This window comes from Corvus kubaryi, unplaced genomic scaffold (genome assembly GCF_017639235.1).
Source record: "Corvus kubaryi isolate FWS band 111438036 unplaced genomic scaffold, C.kubaryi_AGA036_p1.0 37256, whole genome shotgun sequence".
In the NCBI taxonomy this organism is placed as follows: Eukaryota; Metazoa; Chordata; class Aves; order Passeriformes; family Corvidae; genus Corvus; species Corvus kubaryi.
The window spans coordinates 350,811-369,324 of record NW_024581076.1 but is presented as its reverse complement, the minus strand read 5'-3'; the positions used below and the strand labels follow the sequence as shown (position 1 = coordinate 369,324).

The window sequence follows — 18,514 nt, the reverse complement described above, 5'->3', positions numbered from 1 at the left end:
ACAGTGGGGAAATAATGACTGGTGGATGTCAAGCCACAACACCTAGGTGTATTTTCCGCTTGAAAGGCCATTTCCCATGTGACCATTAAAGAAAGCAGAAAACATCCAAGCTCACCCTCCTACATCAGCAATAACTCACAAAATCTTGCTGGGATCTGCATCACATCCAGCAGCACTGATAGCACCTTCCACCCTGTGTGTCTAGTCCAGCACGGTTTAATTGTCAGCTCTTCCACCAATTATATAAGGTGGGAAGGGATGCTGACCATCTTCACAGCTCACCTATCTCAGTGGCCATAATTTGGATCTGCAATTTCCAAAGCCCTGTGTGCTTCAGAAAATCTAAGTTTAATTTCTGAAGGGAGAAGAGAGTGAAATATCTTGGTTGCACTCATAACACTCCAAATTACGAGAATTAGTGGAACAGCTTGAGGGCTCAAGCTTAGACAAGACAAAGGGCAGAGGTGAACAGCCTCATTAGTCTTTTTACTTTAAAAGTACTGATGTACAGCAAGATATTTATTCTCTGCAAGCAGCAGGCTGGCTCTGGAGCACTGCAGTAAGACAAGGCATCAAAAAAATTATCAACCAAGCAGAATAGTTCTGCTAATTCAGGGCTCATTTGGGCTAATCAGCTCTGACGAGAGGCAGTCTTTTCAGCTCACACCCAGGCAGGTTCTGATGCAGCACTAGGATTCCTGGCTCCAGAGGCATCTCACTCAGCACCAGCACAGCAGGGTCTGAGCAGCATAGCTGAGTCTGGTGCCAGGATATGCTCACCTGATTTCCAGCCCCATGCCGCAGCTACCAAAGCCTCCTTTATCCTCTTTACTACCAAAAACTAAAGGTTGAGGAAGATATTCTTGACTTTGGCAAGCAACACTGAAAATTATCTTATAAATGTCACTATCTGATCCAGGCAATGTAACACTTTCCATTGCACACTTGCTAATTCAGGATTTTCATTAAGTACTGAAGAATAAGTGGTTTTGATTATATCTCTGTGGGCTAGCTGGAATCAAAGCGAACATTCCTTTTTGTATATGCACCGATTCCTTTAAAGATAATCAGCTTGTCTGCAACCTCTTCACTTCCTTCTCAATAAAAGTGGGCTAGTGCCTCATCAGATGGGTGCTGTGAGGATGCTTCACAAGATGAGAAGTGCTAGGCTCAGCGAGCCTGAGCGTTGCTGCTTGCAGAACAGAGCCGGCTCAAAATGCATTCCTATCCCCACCTGGAAACTGATCCTTAAACTTTGCTTATGGAACTACTTTTTTAATAATATCCATAGGAACCAATCAATTAGCTGAAAAGTAGACCATTATTATACTGCTTTAAATTTACATTAGAGATTATCCTAAAGAGCTGAATAGTCAAAATAGCTGTTACTGATTCACTATTTAACCCACATGCTTATGCAGACACACTATTATTCCAGAATACAGCACTTTATCCTGGCTCAACTCAATACAGTTTAGAAATTGAGTAAGATAACAAAAATCTCTTAATTATGCCACATGTAGGGAAGTCATGGCAAGCATCTTCCCAGCTTTGAATGTACCATCTACATTAAAATCCTCTGTGGGTAAACCTTTTGGAATTAGCATTCTGTAATTATTACATTGCCGTGGTGACTGAAGATGTAAGCTATCTTCCATCCCTGTCCTGCCATTTTGTAACAAGAATTGCATTTATGTCACAGACATAAAAGTAAATGTGCCACTTGGTGTTCAGGGAGCACAAAGTGCAGACAGCCTTAAAAGTACAATTTACAGAACAGATTCCAATCTCTCTATGGTATCTCTCTATTGAATATCTCTCCATTGAAGTGGATTTATAAGTAGCTGCTCTTCAGTTAAAGCTGAACTACCCTACAGTGAGAGATACTCTAGTTTAGTGAGTGGAGAAAGTTATCTGCTCTATTAAGACTAGGAAACTGAGAAACTCAAGTATTTAACATAAATGAAGAATAACTTTGCCAGTAAACCTTGCTTTCATGGGCTAGGAACAAACTATTACCCTTAATTCTATCTATAAAGGTAACACCTATTGACTTGGATGCTATCTGGGACCCCCAGCTGTTAAAAGCTTAAGCATAAATTTGTGTTGAAAAATAAAACTCTTTCTCATCTCCTTCTTGTGACAAAACAATTTCTTTTATGAAATTCATCTGAGAGTGATTCTGAAATTACTGACCACTAGAGAGATGTCCAGCATGGCTTGGGATTTCCTGAAAAGTCAGAAAGTACATTTCCATTTCTAACTTCTGGGATGCAGCATCTAGCTCCCAGTGAGCCTCCAAACCTTGTACAGAGACCAGGACTTCACTTACAGCTCCCACTCCAATCCCAAGCCTAGACACAGAGGAAGGATTCCCAAAATACCTCTAGTGTGTCAAAAATATCAATGAAATGTTAAAAATATTCCCACACAGTTGAATCCCATGATGTAAGAAGTAATGGTTTTAAACAAAACAAAGTCAATTCAGATGTAAGAAAAAAGTTTTTAACAATGAAGGTGGTAAAACACCAGCACACATTGCCCAGAGAGGTGGTGGATGCCCCATCCCTGGAAGCATTCAAATTCAGCTTGGATGTGCCTCTGAACAACCTGACCTAGTTGAAGATGTCCCTGAACACGGCAGGGGAGGTGAATGAGATGACTTTTAAAGGTTCCTTCCAACCCAAATCATTCTTTAGAGAGGCACCAGGGATCGGAGCCATCACCGCCCGACGTCCAGGCCAGCCTCCTGCTGTGGGAGGAACACACAGCCAGCCCCAGCAGTGTGGACATGAGAACAGACACACCTGTTTGCACTGGCCAAGGCACGATTCATCACAGTGCTCACCTACACTTCCCAGTTTCAGAGAGCACCAGGAATTCTGTCTGACCATTCACTATTGTGTATCTAAGCACTTATTTAAATACATTTCCCAAATGGAGGTCCCCACAGTGGTATAGATTGCATGGATATAGGGACTTGTATCTCATTCGTAGGTACTATACACATCACAGTATCATACCAAGTTCTCCGATTTTTACCAGGGAGAATACTTAAAACCTTTTGCCAGTTAAACAGAGTTTTGTGTCTTACTGAAAAGAGCAGTGCTTGGTTACAGCAAAGTTGCAGTTTGCTTTTTGATACCAAGTCCCAGAGATACCTGCATCTCTATGAAATTCATGTGGGGGATATTGAGCCCATACCTGATGCTTTCTTGGCCAATATTCATTCATTAACATCCTCTTCAAATACATGCTAACTATCACCTTGCTTAATGAACCACAATGGAAGAGAAATCAATCAAAGTCTACTCCTGCCTTGAACCTGAATTCCCACCTATGACAACATCTTCAGAATAAAAGCAAGGAAAAGCCCGTCTTAAGACATTTGCAGCGAAGTTACCACATCAACCAATTTTGGTTTGGAGCTGTTGGTACACCTCCAGCTTAGCAAAGCCCCCGGTCACTTACTTGTCCTCTAAGAGGCTTTGCCCCGTGATCAGATTTTTCCCAGATGGTGCATAGTCCCAGTTCTCTTCCACAATCCCGAGGTAGTAAGTTCTGGTCCTTGCTTCCACCACTGCCCACAGGCAGAGGAACCCCAGGGCGCGGAGGCGGCCACCGCGCTGCGCGGGAGGCATTTGTGGTGCGAGGCTGGCACGGGCAGGCAGCAGCAGGATGCACCACAGGGAGCTCAGCCGTCCCTCCCTCCCAGCTCTCGACAAGTTATAAATAAGGAAGAGACAGAGCAAAGCTCCTCCTTTTCAGGAGGTTAGGACTGGGATAGGCAGAGAGCCGGGCTATGCAGAGCAGGGAGAAGGTTGCTGTCATGGCAGGACCTTTGCCAATCCTTTGGTTAGTGAGTGAATTACTCACTTACCTGTCCAGGCTAGAGCCAGTTGGTGGTTTTTAGAAGTTTGAATGCTTTTTAGTCCTCCTTTTGCCAAACTAGGTGATGTTGCATATTGGGGCAGAAGAGGGGTTGGTGTTTTTGACATCCTTGTAAAAACCCTTTTTTAAAAATTTTTATTTTAACTTCTTTATCATGTCTGAGATTTCTAAAAATAGCATCTTGTTGCTTTCCTTATTTTTTTTTCAATGACATAACACTAAGTTATAATCCAGCATTATCAGAGGGAGCAAAAGAACTGGCCAGTACCTCTCCAATTTCTAGCCTTTTTTGATCTATTTATTAAGACTGTAATTGATCTGAATATATTCAGTTTTAAGGTGCCCAAAATGAGGTACCTTTTTACAAGCATCCCTGGAAATTAGAGCCCTTATAATAGTCTTTCCATTTGGACACCTAAGAATCGAGGCTCACAAAGATCACCCTTTTATTAACCTTGGTAATTAACATGCCCACGTAGCTCCCTAGAAAATTACTCCCTCCCTTTATAGCTTAACCTCCCCTAAGAGGATATCTGTGTTACCACCTTGGCAAAGCCCAGTGTAAATGTATATAGGATAGGATAGGGTAGGATATTTTAAACCACTTAGGAAACATCCCCAAAAATATCATCTGGGTGACAAGACATTTTGCAAAAGCATACTGCTCTGCTCCTAATTTTTAACTGACTACAGGCATTAAAAATTTGCGGTTCTGGAATACAGTTCTTGAGACCCATTGCAAACTCAAACAGTTGTGAAATTCCCCTTTCAGGTCCAGAACCATGGGACCTCTTCCTGTGCAAGCTAATGGTTATCTGTGACTAGGGCTGCAGGAGGCTTCAGAAGCGGACTTGGAAGTCACAGGTTTAATGCTGTCTGCCAAGACATAGCTCAGTGATGTGAATGAGGTTTTATGTGGCAGTCATGTGAGGTTCACCCTCTGGTATGTGGCAGAGATGGCTACACGTACAGTCAGCTGTGCTGAGCTCCCCTCTCCTCGCTGGTGTGCAGGTGTCTCTGAAGTCACAGAGAATAACTCAAAAAACAGGCGCTGTTCACAGCAGCCGAGCTGCAGCCGCCTGGACCTTGATAGATCTCATCTAAATTAAGAGACAAGGCACACAGACACATGCAGTATTGTGCTAAAGAAGCTTTCGGTGGTTTTAGGCTATGCTTTGTATCTCTTTAGCTATGAGGACTAAAAGTCCAGTATATGTGGGTTAAGGATACAGTCAGACAACTGCAAATGGTCAGCTTGACATACCTGTAAAAGCAGGAGTCCCTCGGCTCCCAAAATCTCTCTGATACATGCTGATGTTCATTTTCTCATGTCAGTTAATCGATGAACAATGAGAAAGAGGAGAGCTGATAGGACAACACAGGTGTTGTACGATAGGACAATAGAGCTGTTGTACAGAGAGCGTGATCCTCAGAGGCAGCACCTACAGACTTCCTGATATCCTTGGAGACCTTGCTGATCTCTTCACTCTTCTGCTGCAAACCACACACCGCCCAGCCTCTTGGCTTCTCATGTCAACCTGTACCCTCTCTTCCAAAATACTGATACTTAAAAATCATCTTCCTTTTCCACTGCTTTATTGTGTACTTTGTTGCGTTACTCAAATGATGATGACTAAAAGTACTGTGATTCTAAAAGGCGTAGTTAGAAAGCAAAAGAAAACACAATTACTGTGGGACAGAGCTTTGCCAGCCCGTGGCACAGCCCTGGAACATGCCCCTGGGGTGGGACACACAGGCCAGCTGGTGGGCTACAAACCTGTGAAAAGGCCAAGGTGACACTTGGAGGTTAACAGGATCCCACTGTCGTCTTTGCACAGGGCCTAGGAATACTTCCACTGCCCAGAGGAGCTCTCCTGAGCCCGGGGGAGTTACAAACTTCATCTCCTGTCACTCAAGCGCCTGCATTTACAAGAACTCATGCCTGTTATGCAAATATTCATTGTCATAATGTAGCAAGCATTTGCATTTGAGTAAGAAATACGTTTATTTATAGGGCACTGCTGCACTTTGAATGAGATTGTGTGGAGTTCAATTGCTTATATCAGCCATTTGCATACCATTAGAAATATTTAAGAACTGGGTACATGGCCAATTTAATTTAGACAGTGTTGCTATGACTTCCTGTTCGTGTGCTTTTTTATAAGTCAAGAATTCTGTTATATGTTTAAGTCTCTGTAGATGTGGACTCATATAACACAAGTGCATCAAGCTAATAGGGAATAGGAAGGGGGAATGTCCAATTCTGAGCTGGCATCTGACTGCATTACAGTCATTTAAATAGTATTAGTGCTGTGTCCTAATTTTTCTATTGCTTCTCATGCACCTAGGATTGGGTCCTGGTTGCTTTCTTGTGAGAATAACTCTTTAAAATTCAAATAGTAAGTTAATTTATTTGTCTATTACTGTAAAATTTATTTGTGTAACAGGAATAGTGTGTAGACATTAGCACTCTATATCAGCAATGTGTTGTAAGTTTGGTAAACGCCTTAGCTTGGCTTCAGCACTTAGTAGATCTGGCAACTTGTATGCCCTTTGCATCCACACATTAGCACTTAATTACCTTGTCACATCATTAAACCCAGGCACATTTGCATTCCGAAGAGGTGCTGTGGGCGTGACTCAGAAAAGGATGAAAGAACAGATGTTTTGTCCTTGCATCAGGAAAATTTCTGGGAAGCTCCCTTCCAGCAGTGAAGTCATGGGATTAAATTTGTCACTTTGTCCAGGATCCTTTCAAGCAAAGGAGTTGGATGTTGGTTACTCTGAGACTTTCTGTCCCTCTGAAGGCTAAAATTAGAGCATGGCTGGGTTTCAAAGTTTTGCAATGAGAAGGAACGTTCAGAGGACTGAAGGGTGAACATCTTGAATACCAGTTTGTGGATAAGCCCTGAAACATCACCAATAGAGCTTTCTTTTCAATCAAATCAGGAATTATTGCAGGAATTAATTACCTTAAGTTAGTGCACTAAAGCCCAGACTTGTGCCAGCTAATGTTAGTGATTAAACTACAATGCTTAAGTTGTGATGGCTGTAAGATCAACAAAGAGAGATGATGGATGTGCTGACCTTTGTCAATTCCTTGAAATTAGATCATAGACAAGCACTTTATTCAGACTGCCTATGACTGAAGCCCAGCTTTCATTCTCCATTGGGAAGATGATGAGCTAATATTCACGCAGATTGTCTGCTCTGTGATTGTTTATTCCATTTTCTCTGCTTCTTCTTGATAGCAGTAGCTGATCCTTCCTGGTCCCTCTGCTGTGTTGGTTTGTGTCTCCATTGCAGTCCAGGTTGGGGACTTAGTCTCTCTGTTTCCAGCATAAGATTACCCTCAGCTAGTACTGCCACCAGCCCTGGAGCTGTGCCTGTAGTGACCATCCCAAGGTGACAAAGAGTGTCTGTGATACATCTGGGAACTGAACCCTCCTAAGTTTCACATCAGCCTTTCAACCAAGATGTTCTCTCTTTTCATCAGTTGTCCCACACTCTCCAGACACAAGCACACATTAAATATAAAAGTCTCTTTGTACATCAACAGTTTCTATTGCACTTTCTAATAATTTTCTGAGTTGCAGCAGTAGTGAACAGAATATAAACCTCATGTTATCTTGGGCAGTCACACAAGGTGCGTGTAAGTTACTTGAATCTTTTGAGTTCACACTGGTAGGTCGAAAATCTCAAAAGGCATTCACAATTTCTATTTGCAGCTCTGGATAGGACTTTGGTGAGAAAGGCTTCCTTGGCATATACAGCATTTCCGTGGAGCATTCAAAATGTTAGAGCACTGAAAATGTTAGAGACAGAGAGACAAAAAAGCTGCTGGAACTCGAAGAATAACAAAGATCTACAGTCAGTGAGGATATTAGAAGGGCAGCTGTATCCCATATTACATGTGACACAGTGAACCTGACTCACATCTGCCCAGAAGTCTTTGTGGCAGGATGGAAACTGAACCCATCCCTCCAGATTCCCATGCCAGAGCCCGCATGGCTCCCCGGCATTGCCTTCCAGCCATTTGGGCTCACTCCATGCACCCAGCTCAGGGTCACAACTGGGCATTCACCGCAGTGGTTGTCTGGAGATCTTTATCACAGAATAATTTTCTCTGTACATCTCTGTGCAGACACTCTCCATGCAGAACAGCTACTTTGGTACGTTACCAGTTGTGGACAAATCTTGAGGCAAGGTGTGAAATGGAGAAAATGGCCTCTGTTGTATCAGAAGCAGTGCACAGATCCTTTCTTTTGCATCAAAGTTTTGAGCTAAACCCAGTATCTCTCACACCACCAAAAAAGTATGATAACAAGATTAATTTAGATTTCAGAGAAACCAATTATACATTTGTAAGAACACCCTAAAAATATTTCATATTTTAATTTGAAGAATGTAAAGGAATGCAATGATGAGAAGAAAAGCATTTAATTGTGTACTGAAAGGAACTGCAAGCTTGAAAAGATTACAATAAATTGCCAAATAGGCTGGGCAAGTGAAAATTGTTCATCCTTAAAAGCCATTAAAACGAAGCTAAAAAAAGTAAGTTTTGATCCTAATTAAGAGAAGCTTCCTGTGTGTGGCAACTCATGTAAATCTGCACTGTTAAAACAAGGTTAATACCTCGACAGAACTTCAAGGGACATTATTTATGAGTTTCTATGGTGCTGCCTATTGTAGCACTTAACAAACATGAAAGAGCTTAACATTACGTCAGCACTGTAGGACAGAACGTGTTTATTAACCCTATTATACAAATGAGGAAGGAGGAAGGGTACGCAATGTCCAGACGCTCATGAAGCAAGGCAGCCTGGTCTCTTGACTCTCTGTCCGGAGCTGGGAGCAAGGCAACAGCCCTCCTGTCCCACAGGCTTCCCCCTGACCACAAGGCTGGTGGAGATCAGGGACTTGTTGGACTTCCAGAGTTTGTGGAAGCGATGCTGTGATCAGCTGCATGGTGAAACCCTTTCAAACACACCTTTGCTGCCTGCCGGCAGGAGGGCCAGTGCCAACATCCATCTGAGCTCTCCTCCAGGCAGCTCTGCTTCCTGTCCAGCCTCCTCTAGTCACCCAGTGGGCATCATGAAATCCTCTTCCAACATGCCTCATGGCACTGACCTACTTACTCTAGTGGAAATGTGACCCTTTTGTTTTCCTCCTATGAGATCACTGCCTCATTTTCTCTCTGGGTAAACAGGGGAGTTGTGGTAATAAATCCTGGCACTGGAAAAAAAACCTAACCAGGACTATTTAAAGCAGGTAGCAGAAAGGAAGGTATCAAGCACTGTGAGCAGAACAGAAAGAATTGATGAGATTGCATCTGCACAAGTGGCTTCCAAACTGTTGCAAACTCAATTCTGGCAGGCAAGCCATCCCCAAGAGTGATATTAAGCTGCATATTCCCAGCAGGATTGTGACACTTTGCTTAGGGTCTGTTGATTAAATGGGAGGGGGCTGTGTGAAGTGGAGGAGCTGACAGGAATTACTTGATGTCCAGACAACTTTTTCTGGCCAGTTTCTCTGCTGGAAAGGAGAAAATGTGGAAAATGTCACAACCTTGTGGAAACCTGGATGATTGCCCATAGTGAAATTATGTGATTTATGGGATATGCTGCCAACATTATTGGTGTTTTTCATCTGCGTCTATAAAGTTTTACAATAAGGAGCAGCCCTACTGTTCTTCAGTGACTCTGGTACTTCCTATTTGAAGAAGCCTATGTTACAGCCAGAGCATCATTCCTGGAATGGAAGCCTTTCAGGTCTGATATTAAAAAGGAAAATAATCTCTGCAGCATTATAAATTCCATACACTATGGAAAAAAACCTCTCTTGTCTACCAGCCCAGTTACCACTTTGAAGAGCTTGTTGTGGTCTTTCAAAACACCATCTGCCTTTGTTTTATAATTGCATGTTAGTACCAGATCTTACATAGTTGTTACTGAGAATTTCTTCTCTCCTCTGCTCAGCTCTTGCCTTGTCTCTCCCCTGCTGAGTGCAGTCCTGGGAGTTGCAGAGCACCCTTGTGATGCCTGGGGTGGCCACCTAAAAACAGAGACTAGACAAGAATAAGGGAATAAAGGTAGGTATTTATTTGAAGGGCCTTCAAAGGTACACCAGGGGAGCTAGAAGGCTACAACCAAGATGGACCCCGAGTCACGAGTTCTTCACACTTTCGTCGGTTTGGTTCATTTGCATATCAGGGTTAATTCTCCAATTAAAACTTCAGTTAATGATGTAATTTCCCCAAATTTACCCCCCTTCTTAAGATGTTAGTTTACACCTTTTGGGCCTAGGACAATCTGGGTATCCTTGGAGAGCAAGCTTGGAGGGGCTTTGTTATGTCTACCTAACATGAGAGAACAGTACTTAACAGTCTACAAGAAACTTCAGAGTTACACACTAGGTGGTACAGGATTTGAAAAATATAAAAGTTAAAACCTAAAGCATCACTTGTTTCAAAAGAGATTTATTTAAGTCTCCAGATTTGGGTCAGGACTCTCAGCATCTTTCTTTTCTTTTTCTTCTCAAGCAAGAAAGGGCTTGTGAACACCATGGCAGGGCCTGGTAAGCCCACACTATGTATATAAGGCTGACCAAATTTGCCAATTCTGGTACAGATTCCTCTCCAAAAGGGTTATGAAGTGAAAGGCAGCACGATGCAAATCTGTCTGAACCACCCCTGGGTCCAAGCTGGAGGGTTTCTGTGCCGGGGGCCACTTACATTTCTGAAATCAGGACTAACTCAGAGTCACTCTGGCTTTGCCAACATGGTGTCAGTAGAACTTCCTTCTTTCCCAGGCCAGGTTAGTAGTTCAAATGGTAAACTTCATGAATTACAGTGTCTGATGTGCTTCCTTCAGCTCCTGCGCGGCAGATCACACAGGTCCACAGTCTGTATGTTTTGGAAGTAAAAAGTGGACATCAAACTCCACCTTTGGACACCTCAAAAAGCAGCCTGAGCCTCCTAAGTGCTGAGCAAGCTCCCTCAATGGAGGAAATATGGTTTCAGCTGACTAACTGTAAGCACTCAGTTAGCTTAGCTTCTCCTCCTGTGTGCTCATCTAAAAGTGGGGATGATTATATCTGACTCCCGCTGCAGGTATTTGGAAGCTAATTTAGTTAATGCTTGTCAAGCACTTTCAGGTCTTCAGATGAAAGGGGCCACAGATAGGCAAAGCACTGCTATTACTATTAATTATTTCTATTGTGCAAGGAGACATGAAAGCAGCAAGAGTGATGATTACTCGCTTCCTTTACAAGTGTCAAGACACAGTGCAAATACACAGACGGGGATCCTCCCTGCCCTGCAGTGCTCCTAATCTTACCAGCCAGATCAACCAGACAAAGAGCGGGGAAAGGAGCACAAACCCAGACAAACGCAATGCATGTAGTGACTTACCACACACGGGTTGGGTTTTGCAACAGCTGCTTTTTACAAGTGTCCTGTTAGCCAAAAAAAGCACAATATTACTGTTCTAAGGTATTTAAAAATCTCGAATCAGGCTCTCAAAAAGGGAAAAGTTTTTTTGCAAAAGGTAGTAAATGTTTACTCTCCTTATTTGCCCTCTAATTTTGAGCAGATCATGCTTTGAAGTTTTTCTTTACAGCCATGAGTACTGAAAATATTTCGTTAATTAAGAAGTCAAAATTATCCACGATCAATTTGAAGTATTTGGATATGTAGAACAAATTCCTGGTGGTAACAGGTTGCTGTCAATCAACTGCTCAGCAGGAAGGAAGTGAACATGGGCTTGGTGGCAGCTCATCCCTCTTCCCTCCCTTGTACCAGTGAATCTCTCACAATTAGTTTTCATTCTCCCCAAAGTGCCAGGGGGCTGGGTGTATGTCACAGAGGAGTTTACATGCAGTGATGAGATGCTCCACAGTAATTGGCTCCTTTATCTAATACCTGACTGGACAGGCAGACAGAAACAGAAGTAAAAAACCCAAGTGGGTCTCCCAGACAGACGCTGATAACTCTCACACGTGACTGTGAAAGGGCTGGTGCTGGCTCAGTAGAGGGAGGGGGAAACATGACCAAGGCCAGTAGCCGGACTGGGATGCTCTGGGATGAGATGTGCCAATCTGGGCCATCACACCTTTCCTTCAGAGTGTGAAGGCTTGCAGAGGTAGATCCTGGGTCAGGGAGTACGAGGTTAGCCCAGGGGTCAGGTATCTGCATCCCTCACCTCCTTCAGGGTCTGTTTCAGCCCATCAGTGGAATGAGGTTGTAGCTGGACCTGCAACGTCCTGGGTGAATCCAGCAATTGCTGAAGCTTGCTCTGACTGCTGTATGAATCCAAATGGTTTTCTTGTTTGCTTTTTCCCAAGTAAAAGCATCCAGATCGTTTAATGACAGCTGGTGAACATGCTTGGGACAACATCAGCTGCATTTTTTCGTTGAATTTATCACGGGATGAGGATGCCCGATGGAAGACACCACCAGACACGTGCTTTAATTAAACTATTGAACTACTCTTAAAAGAATCCGAGCCTCTTTCAAAAAGCAATTCTTCCGAGGAAGAGGCAGCTGTGTTTCTTGGAGACCATAGGGAAATGCCTCCTTATCTCATTAAGCATCTCAAGGATATTAAAAATATGTTTAAAATGCTTAACCATCTGTCTCCCATACACTGCTTCTGCTTTCCAGGGCTGCATTTCACCCCTGGGCTCCTCCACGCTCCCTCTAATGGCCATCGACATCGTGGTTCATTGCCCCTCTGTGCCATTGCAAGGGAACCACACAGGCACAGAATCCTGGTGTTGCACAGGGCGAGATGTGCCTCCTGGAGGAGGCCCTCCAGGCTTTTATTTTGGTACTGTGTGTGGGTTCATCTCTCACCTAGCTCTTTTATGATCCTGTCTCCACCCAGTATCTTCCCTCTTAACACTTCCCCGTGTTCTTGCCTTTCTCCCAGCCTCTGGAGACGTGACATCGTTGCAGAGTTAATGCAGGTCTTGCCCTTAGCTCAGTTCAGGCCCACACCTAATATAAAAAATGGATTACACCACCGAGGAATGACAAGAGCATATGCCAGATGGTTTGTTCATTTTTTTAGGTCTAGCTTTCAGATGTCTTCCTCATGCTGGTTCAGGCAGGGCTACCTGGAGCTGGCTACCCCAGACCATGCCCAGGCAGCTTTTGAATATTTCCAAGACTGGAGATGATATATCTCTAAGGATGGAGGCAGACAGTTCACCCCTTTTCAGAAAGGACCTTTAATTATGTCTGCCTAATTTTAGACATAAAACAAACCGCCTGCAGCCCACTTTCCTCAACATCCCCTCACTGTCAAAAAAGCCTTGAATCTGCCTTCCAGTGGACATAGCAACAGTAAAGAATAAATAATTTGAAGATTAAAGTTGCTTAATTTCTGGGATAATATGGGATGTTTTTGTCTGTGCAAGCAGAGAATCCCTTTCAGAAACCCATGCAGTGCTAAGAAATGCCTGAAAGCACTTCCCACTTTGGGAAATACCGACTTATTTGCCTCAGGCCCTTCTTCTATGCATGTGGAGATTTTAAGTACTATCCTGTCCTACAATGGACCCAAACTAATAACTTTGGAGTCAACAAGGGGATGGATTGTCCTTTCATCAATCAGCCAGCATCGGCTGGAAAAAAACCAGACAAGTCTCAGGATCTGAAAACCAGCTGTATTTCCAAAGCCTTATCCAGTTTTTCCACATATTTCTCTGAAACAGGCAAAGTAAGTAGTACTTCTACTAGCAAGCAGTAATTCTGGCTGCAAGCCTGGCCTCATGTGCATGTTCAAAACATCACAGCTACGCACACAGAGCTAGTATTGATTTTCCTTTCGGCACAAAACTAGATGGAGATGGTGAACGAGAGGACAATGCCCCTTGCAATAACAAAACACTTAACTTCTGACCTGGTGGGTGTTGCCCTCCTCCTTCATTCTGGTGGGATTCACTGCCCCAGATGCCTCAGCCTTGCACAGAAATTTTTAATCTCTTTCAAGTTACCTGGACAAGCTACATCTCTCAGTCTGACCAAAACCACCACTCTGGACTACAGAAACCTTCCTTCCTGACAGTGTCAAACACCTTTAAAAAATACAACGAGCTTTTTTGATGAACCACATATTTCTTCAGCATATTCCCAATATTTGTTTTCATTACTGAAGACTTCCTGAGAAACCCGGGATAGTTCAGGGCAAGAGAGGAAGGGAGGAGAAGGATCACCAGTTACATTTCTCCTGTTTGTTGAGGTAAATAGGGGCATTTTCCAGTCAGTACTATTTTAGCTCCTAATTTGCCCTCTCCCTAAGCACATAGTTGGGCAAACCCCAGTGTCAAAACATATGGATGAGAAATGCCTTTCAGCCAAAACCAGAAAGAAGTGTTGCATGAAACCAGCAAAATGAAAGCACAAACCTCTAATTATTTAAATATTGGATAGTGACAGCGTTGTTCTGTGTTGGGAGTACAAACAACCCTTGGCCACGGGTCACAGTTCATTGCTATTTTAGAAAACAGTGGGGTTGGTACAGTGCTGTCCCTGGGCAAACCACTCAGGTAATTAAATAAAACAAGCTATGTGATAAATCAGATGAACATACATGCACACAAGCAAGCGATGGATAATGCTTGGTCGGATGGGCAGAGCTCTCGGGGTGTTGTCTCAGGACCATTCTCCCTCACCCCAGAAGGTGCTTCTGCAGAGCAAAAGCTGTGCCACCTTGGGGTGCCCTGGGGTCACAGAGTAACTGATAATGACGGGGTTTATTCTCAAAACACGGTCTCTTAGTAGTGGTGCTCGTGTCCCCAGTGGCAATGATGTGTGTGCTGCCATTGCAGGGGGAAAACTGTGCTTAGCAGGATGTCACCTCAGGGAGCAGAGAGAGTCTAAGTATGTAGGAAAGGGGATTGTGCATAAAAGGAGAGATAAGAGAACAGAAAGAAGGGGGGGAACAGGAAATAGGTAAAACAGAAGAGAAGGAAAGATCCATCCATGTGACTGTCGTTGCTGTAAATTGCACATCCTGTATATGCTGTGTCTTAGGACCTCCAGTGCATGATGGTGCAATGCAGTGAATACACTCCCAAAGAGTGCAGAGAGCCTATTTCAAAATTTTTCCAGAATAACTTCCATTCCACCTCTTCAGACTCATAGGGATCCTTAATATAAGCACCTTAACTTGCACCACTCAATCATAAAAAGTAATTGTTTTCTGGCTATCTCTGATCTGATTCAAGTCATGAGCCTTTTTGCACTGAGCCACTTCTCAGCTTCCTCAATACCCTTGCCATGCAATCAGCTGTTTGTGGCCTGGGTCATGCAGGTCTTGGATACTCCAGATAAAGGAAAACCTGAATAACGCTGGTAGTGCCATTTCTATCTTGCTGTTTCTACCTTAACAGAGCATCTGCATGCTCCTGGATACAGGCAGGCAGGATAACCTGGCCACCTGCTGCAGGAGAAGCAGAAGCAGCTGGCACGCCAGGCCAGGTTACCTGCAATGCCCAAGCACATGAACCTCCTCAGAGCCAGCTCATCTCGGAAAAAGCTTCTTAATAGCAGTTAAATTTCCTAACAGCAGTCTGATCTCAGGAAAATCAACCTCCCTTTCCCTCTTGAAGGGAGTATTAACAGCAACATGTCGTAGGAAACAGCAGCAAGAAATAATTTGTGTCAAAATTGAATAAATTAAATTGACTGGAGTGTCACTGTGTACTCAGAACAAAGCTTTGACTTCAGAGAAGCCTCTTAAGTTTTGCACTAGAATAGATGAGAACAGAGCTGTCTTGCTCCTTTTTCCACATCATATCAACAGCAAAAAGGGCATTTTTCCTTAGTGCGCAGCAGCCGCACTCCAAATGGGCCAGATCTATTAATAGAGTAAGTGGGCAGTCAGATATGCCCTTCACAAACCTGCACGGGGCTGTAATTCTTCAGTTTCTCACATTGCACTGCTCAGGGAAATTGTGGGGCTGGAACTGTTTTCATTCCTATCACAATGAACAGGATTTTTCACATATTTACAGTTCCTCTCTCAGTTCCCATGCTACTACATGCAACTAGAAAATTAATAAAGAGGTTATGGCTAAGAGGGTAGAAATAAAAGGAGGATCAGAGCTGGTGTACAGTAAACCAATATAATCAGGAGGCATTGATCAGTGGAACACAAAATGTTTTCATTGCCTTAAAAGTCAATATTGTAGGGGGGGAAATAGATGTACACAATCGTATACACTCAGCTTAGCTACTAAACACTTCACAGGCAAAGCTCAGTGTTTCTAAGTGTTTTAGAGCTTGCTTGCTTTCCTTTCTCTTGGGTGAGTCTGTCACTTCAGAAAAACAGGTAGGAGTCAGGATGCCTGGTGTTACTACAGATTTTTATTATGTTCTTCTTTTTGGCATTCTTCCTGTGCCTCACAATGAAGTACAGAACTTACTCTTCGCTACTTAGTACAGAACTCATCAAAAACTGAATGTAGATCCTACTCAATAATGAGCACAACTAAAGATATTCTTGAACCAGTAAGAGAACAAAGTTTAATATAGCTTACTAGTATTTTATTTTTTCTGTAGTGGCTAGAAGCATTAGTCTTTGGTTAAGCCCCTGAGCACATAAGTGTTGTATAAATGTAGATGAAAACGCTGAACTTGCCCCAAACAGTTTAAAATCTACACAGTAGATAGACAGACTTTGGAAGTGCAGAGAAGAAAATGAAAAAGGTCAGTAAAAGAATGTGTAATGCTGGGGACACAGTATAGGTGAGAAACTACAGAGGTGAGTTTTGCACATCATCCTGGAGGAGTATGACCCAGGCAAAACTAGAGAAAAGCAGAATCAAAATGAAGGATGCTGAGCCCACCTTAGGGTGTTAGGTATGGGAAGATGGGAAAGGTGGTGCCTTAGAGATATTATGGGGTTAGAGCCTATAAAAAGTCCAAGCAACCAGGATATGAGATTTAGGGGCAGGGTTCATCTTAAGTATCATTATGAAATTCACTTATTTCCGTCTTAACTCTCTACATACGCTTGCAGGTCCCTCCAGTTGTTCCAGCTGTCAGTGTAAATTGCTGATGGTCTTCAAGTTGTTCTAAAGTTAATTCTTTAACTGCTTTAAATCTCACTAGGCCTGATCCCTTTGTCTTATCTGAAGATTTTATGACACTTTGTTCCTTTCCCTTGGGGTTGAAGGAACACCACAAAAGACATGGTGAAAGGCTGTAGCTGCTGATACCAGTTGAAGTTTGGGGCATTGGATTCAGTGAGTTCAGTTTTCCTCCTTGTTGCCATCTGTATTATCATGAAGGTTCTTTGCCTGAGATTGGTCCGAGATCACTAAAAATTTTCACTGGCTGTGAGTCAGTGATGAAGAGAGCCTTATTTTATATTATCTTATATTATTATTTATATTAAATACGCAACCAGGGACTGAATTCTTGGTGCTTTTGCAGTCACTCTGCCATGCTGGTAGTCCTCATGGATGTGATTTCTCTGACCACAGATTCAGACATCTAGATCCGAACAAGTTGTGAGATTCTTTTGCCATTAATGATTTACTGTAACCCTAGAGTAACTCCTAAAATAGATCTTGTGATTCTTTTCCTTAGAAGTGTCTGTTTCTCTCACTAGAAATAAACACAGCCTAGCTTGACATCCATACCCAAAGTCACATGAGATGAATTCCACCCTTCACAACCAATCTTTCATAGTTAGAAATCTTCTATCTACTATCCACTTTAGAGGATGAAGGTGAGAGGTGAGGACGCAGATGCCTGTCAGAGAGGGGATGTTTTCAGTTGAAGGGAGGGATCTGAGCATATTCCCAGCAAAACTGGGGCCAAATCTGACCTATCTATGCTACCTAAAGTAATATACATATTTATATGTTTTAATGTTTGGATATATTTTAACAGTTACTATCATCACATTTTCTTCAAAAGAAACTCCCTTTCTCCTCAGTATGAGTCTTCTCCCAGTTTAATTGTAATGTCTTAATACCCTTCATTGTGTTTTACATTTCTTGCCCCATCCCTAGTGTCTCTTCTACCTTTATGTTCTCCACTGCCAAAGTAAATTTTCAGTTTCCCTTCTATATTCCCATTCTTTCCTCCTTGGAATAGTGTGGGGTTTTGTTTCCTTGCTCCCTCCCTTGGTCACATCTCTCCCTCCTCCCCAGCCTCTCTGTCCTTTCTCCATTTTCTCCTGTCTTACTTTGAGTCTTCTTCCCTTCCCATCCCCACTCCCCTCACCTAGCTCTCCCAGGACCACGCTTTGGAGGACAGCCACTGTGGAGTTTTAACAGCCACAGGCTGGTGTGCAGAAGAGGACGCCGCACCAATGGCCAGACTTTGCTGTGCCACCACCTCATGCTCCATCCACATTCTCTGCCATGTACTCACTGTTCCTCTGCCATCTCCTGCCTTTCCTCTTCTGCCAAACTCCACACAGTTGAAACGGCTGCAGATGTAAAAACCTCTCTGTTGCTCTGATCCACGTGTCCCGGGGGCTGGGGCATTGACCATTGGAACACTGCCTTAAAATAATCAATAACTGCGGGTGACACGCCAACCTTGCGCTGGCCAACCAGGGATAATTTGGGGTATTTCCTCATTCTCCAGAGGGAAACAGCT

The 18,514-nt window shown here is 43.2% G+C and overlaps 1 protein-coding gene and 1 long non-coding RNA gene across 5 annotated transcripts in view; both read right to left on the bottom strand.

Moving 5' to 3' along the window:
- Nucleotides 1-3,722, bottom strand: part of HEPHL1 (hephaestin like 1) — a 35,087-nt gene extending 31,365 nt beyond the window's left edge. For both annotated transcript variants that reach the window (XM_042023715.1, XM_042023716.1), the window contains exon 1: nt 3,472-3,722. In XM_042023715.1, coding sequence (XP_041879649.1) covers nt 3,472-3,641 — 170 coding nt within the window. In that variant the 5' untranslated portion in view covers nt 3,642-3,722. The remainder of the gene's footprint in view (nt 1-3,471) is intronic.
- Nucleotides 3,723-5,424: 1,702 nt separating this feature from the next.
- LOC121662505 lies at nt 5,425-18,483 on the bottom strand. Of its 3 annotated transcripts, none has more exons than XR_006015309.1 (5): nt 18,284-18,483; nt 11,303-11,346; nt 10,625-10,795; nt 9,832-9,958; nt 5,425-9,426 (listed from the first exon to the last, which is right to left on the bottom strand). It is a non-coding gene; the product is annotated as an uncharacterized LOC121662505 (long non-coding RNA). The 3 variants fall into 3 exon arrangements; XR_006015308.1 differs by lacking the exon at nt 18,284-18,483 and adding an exon at nt 12,746-14,200; XR_006015307.1 differs by lacking the exon at nt 18,284-18,483 and having other exon boundaries at nt 11,303-12,737.
- Nucleotides 18,484-18,514: the final 31 nt, after the last annotated feature.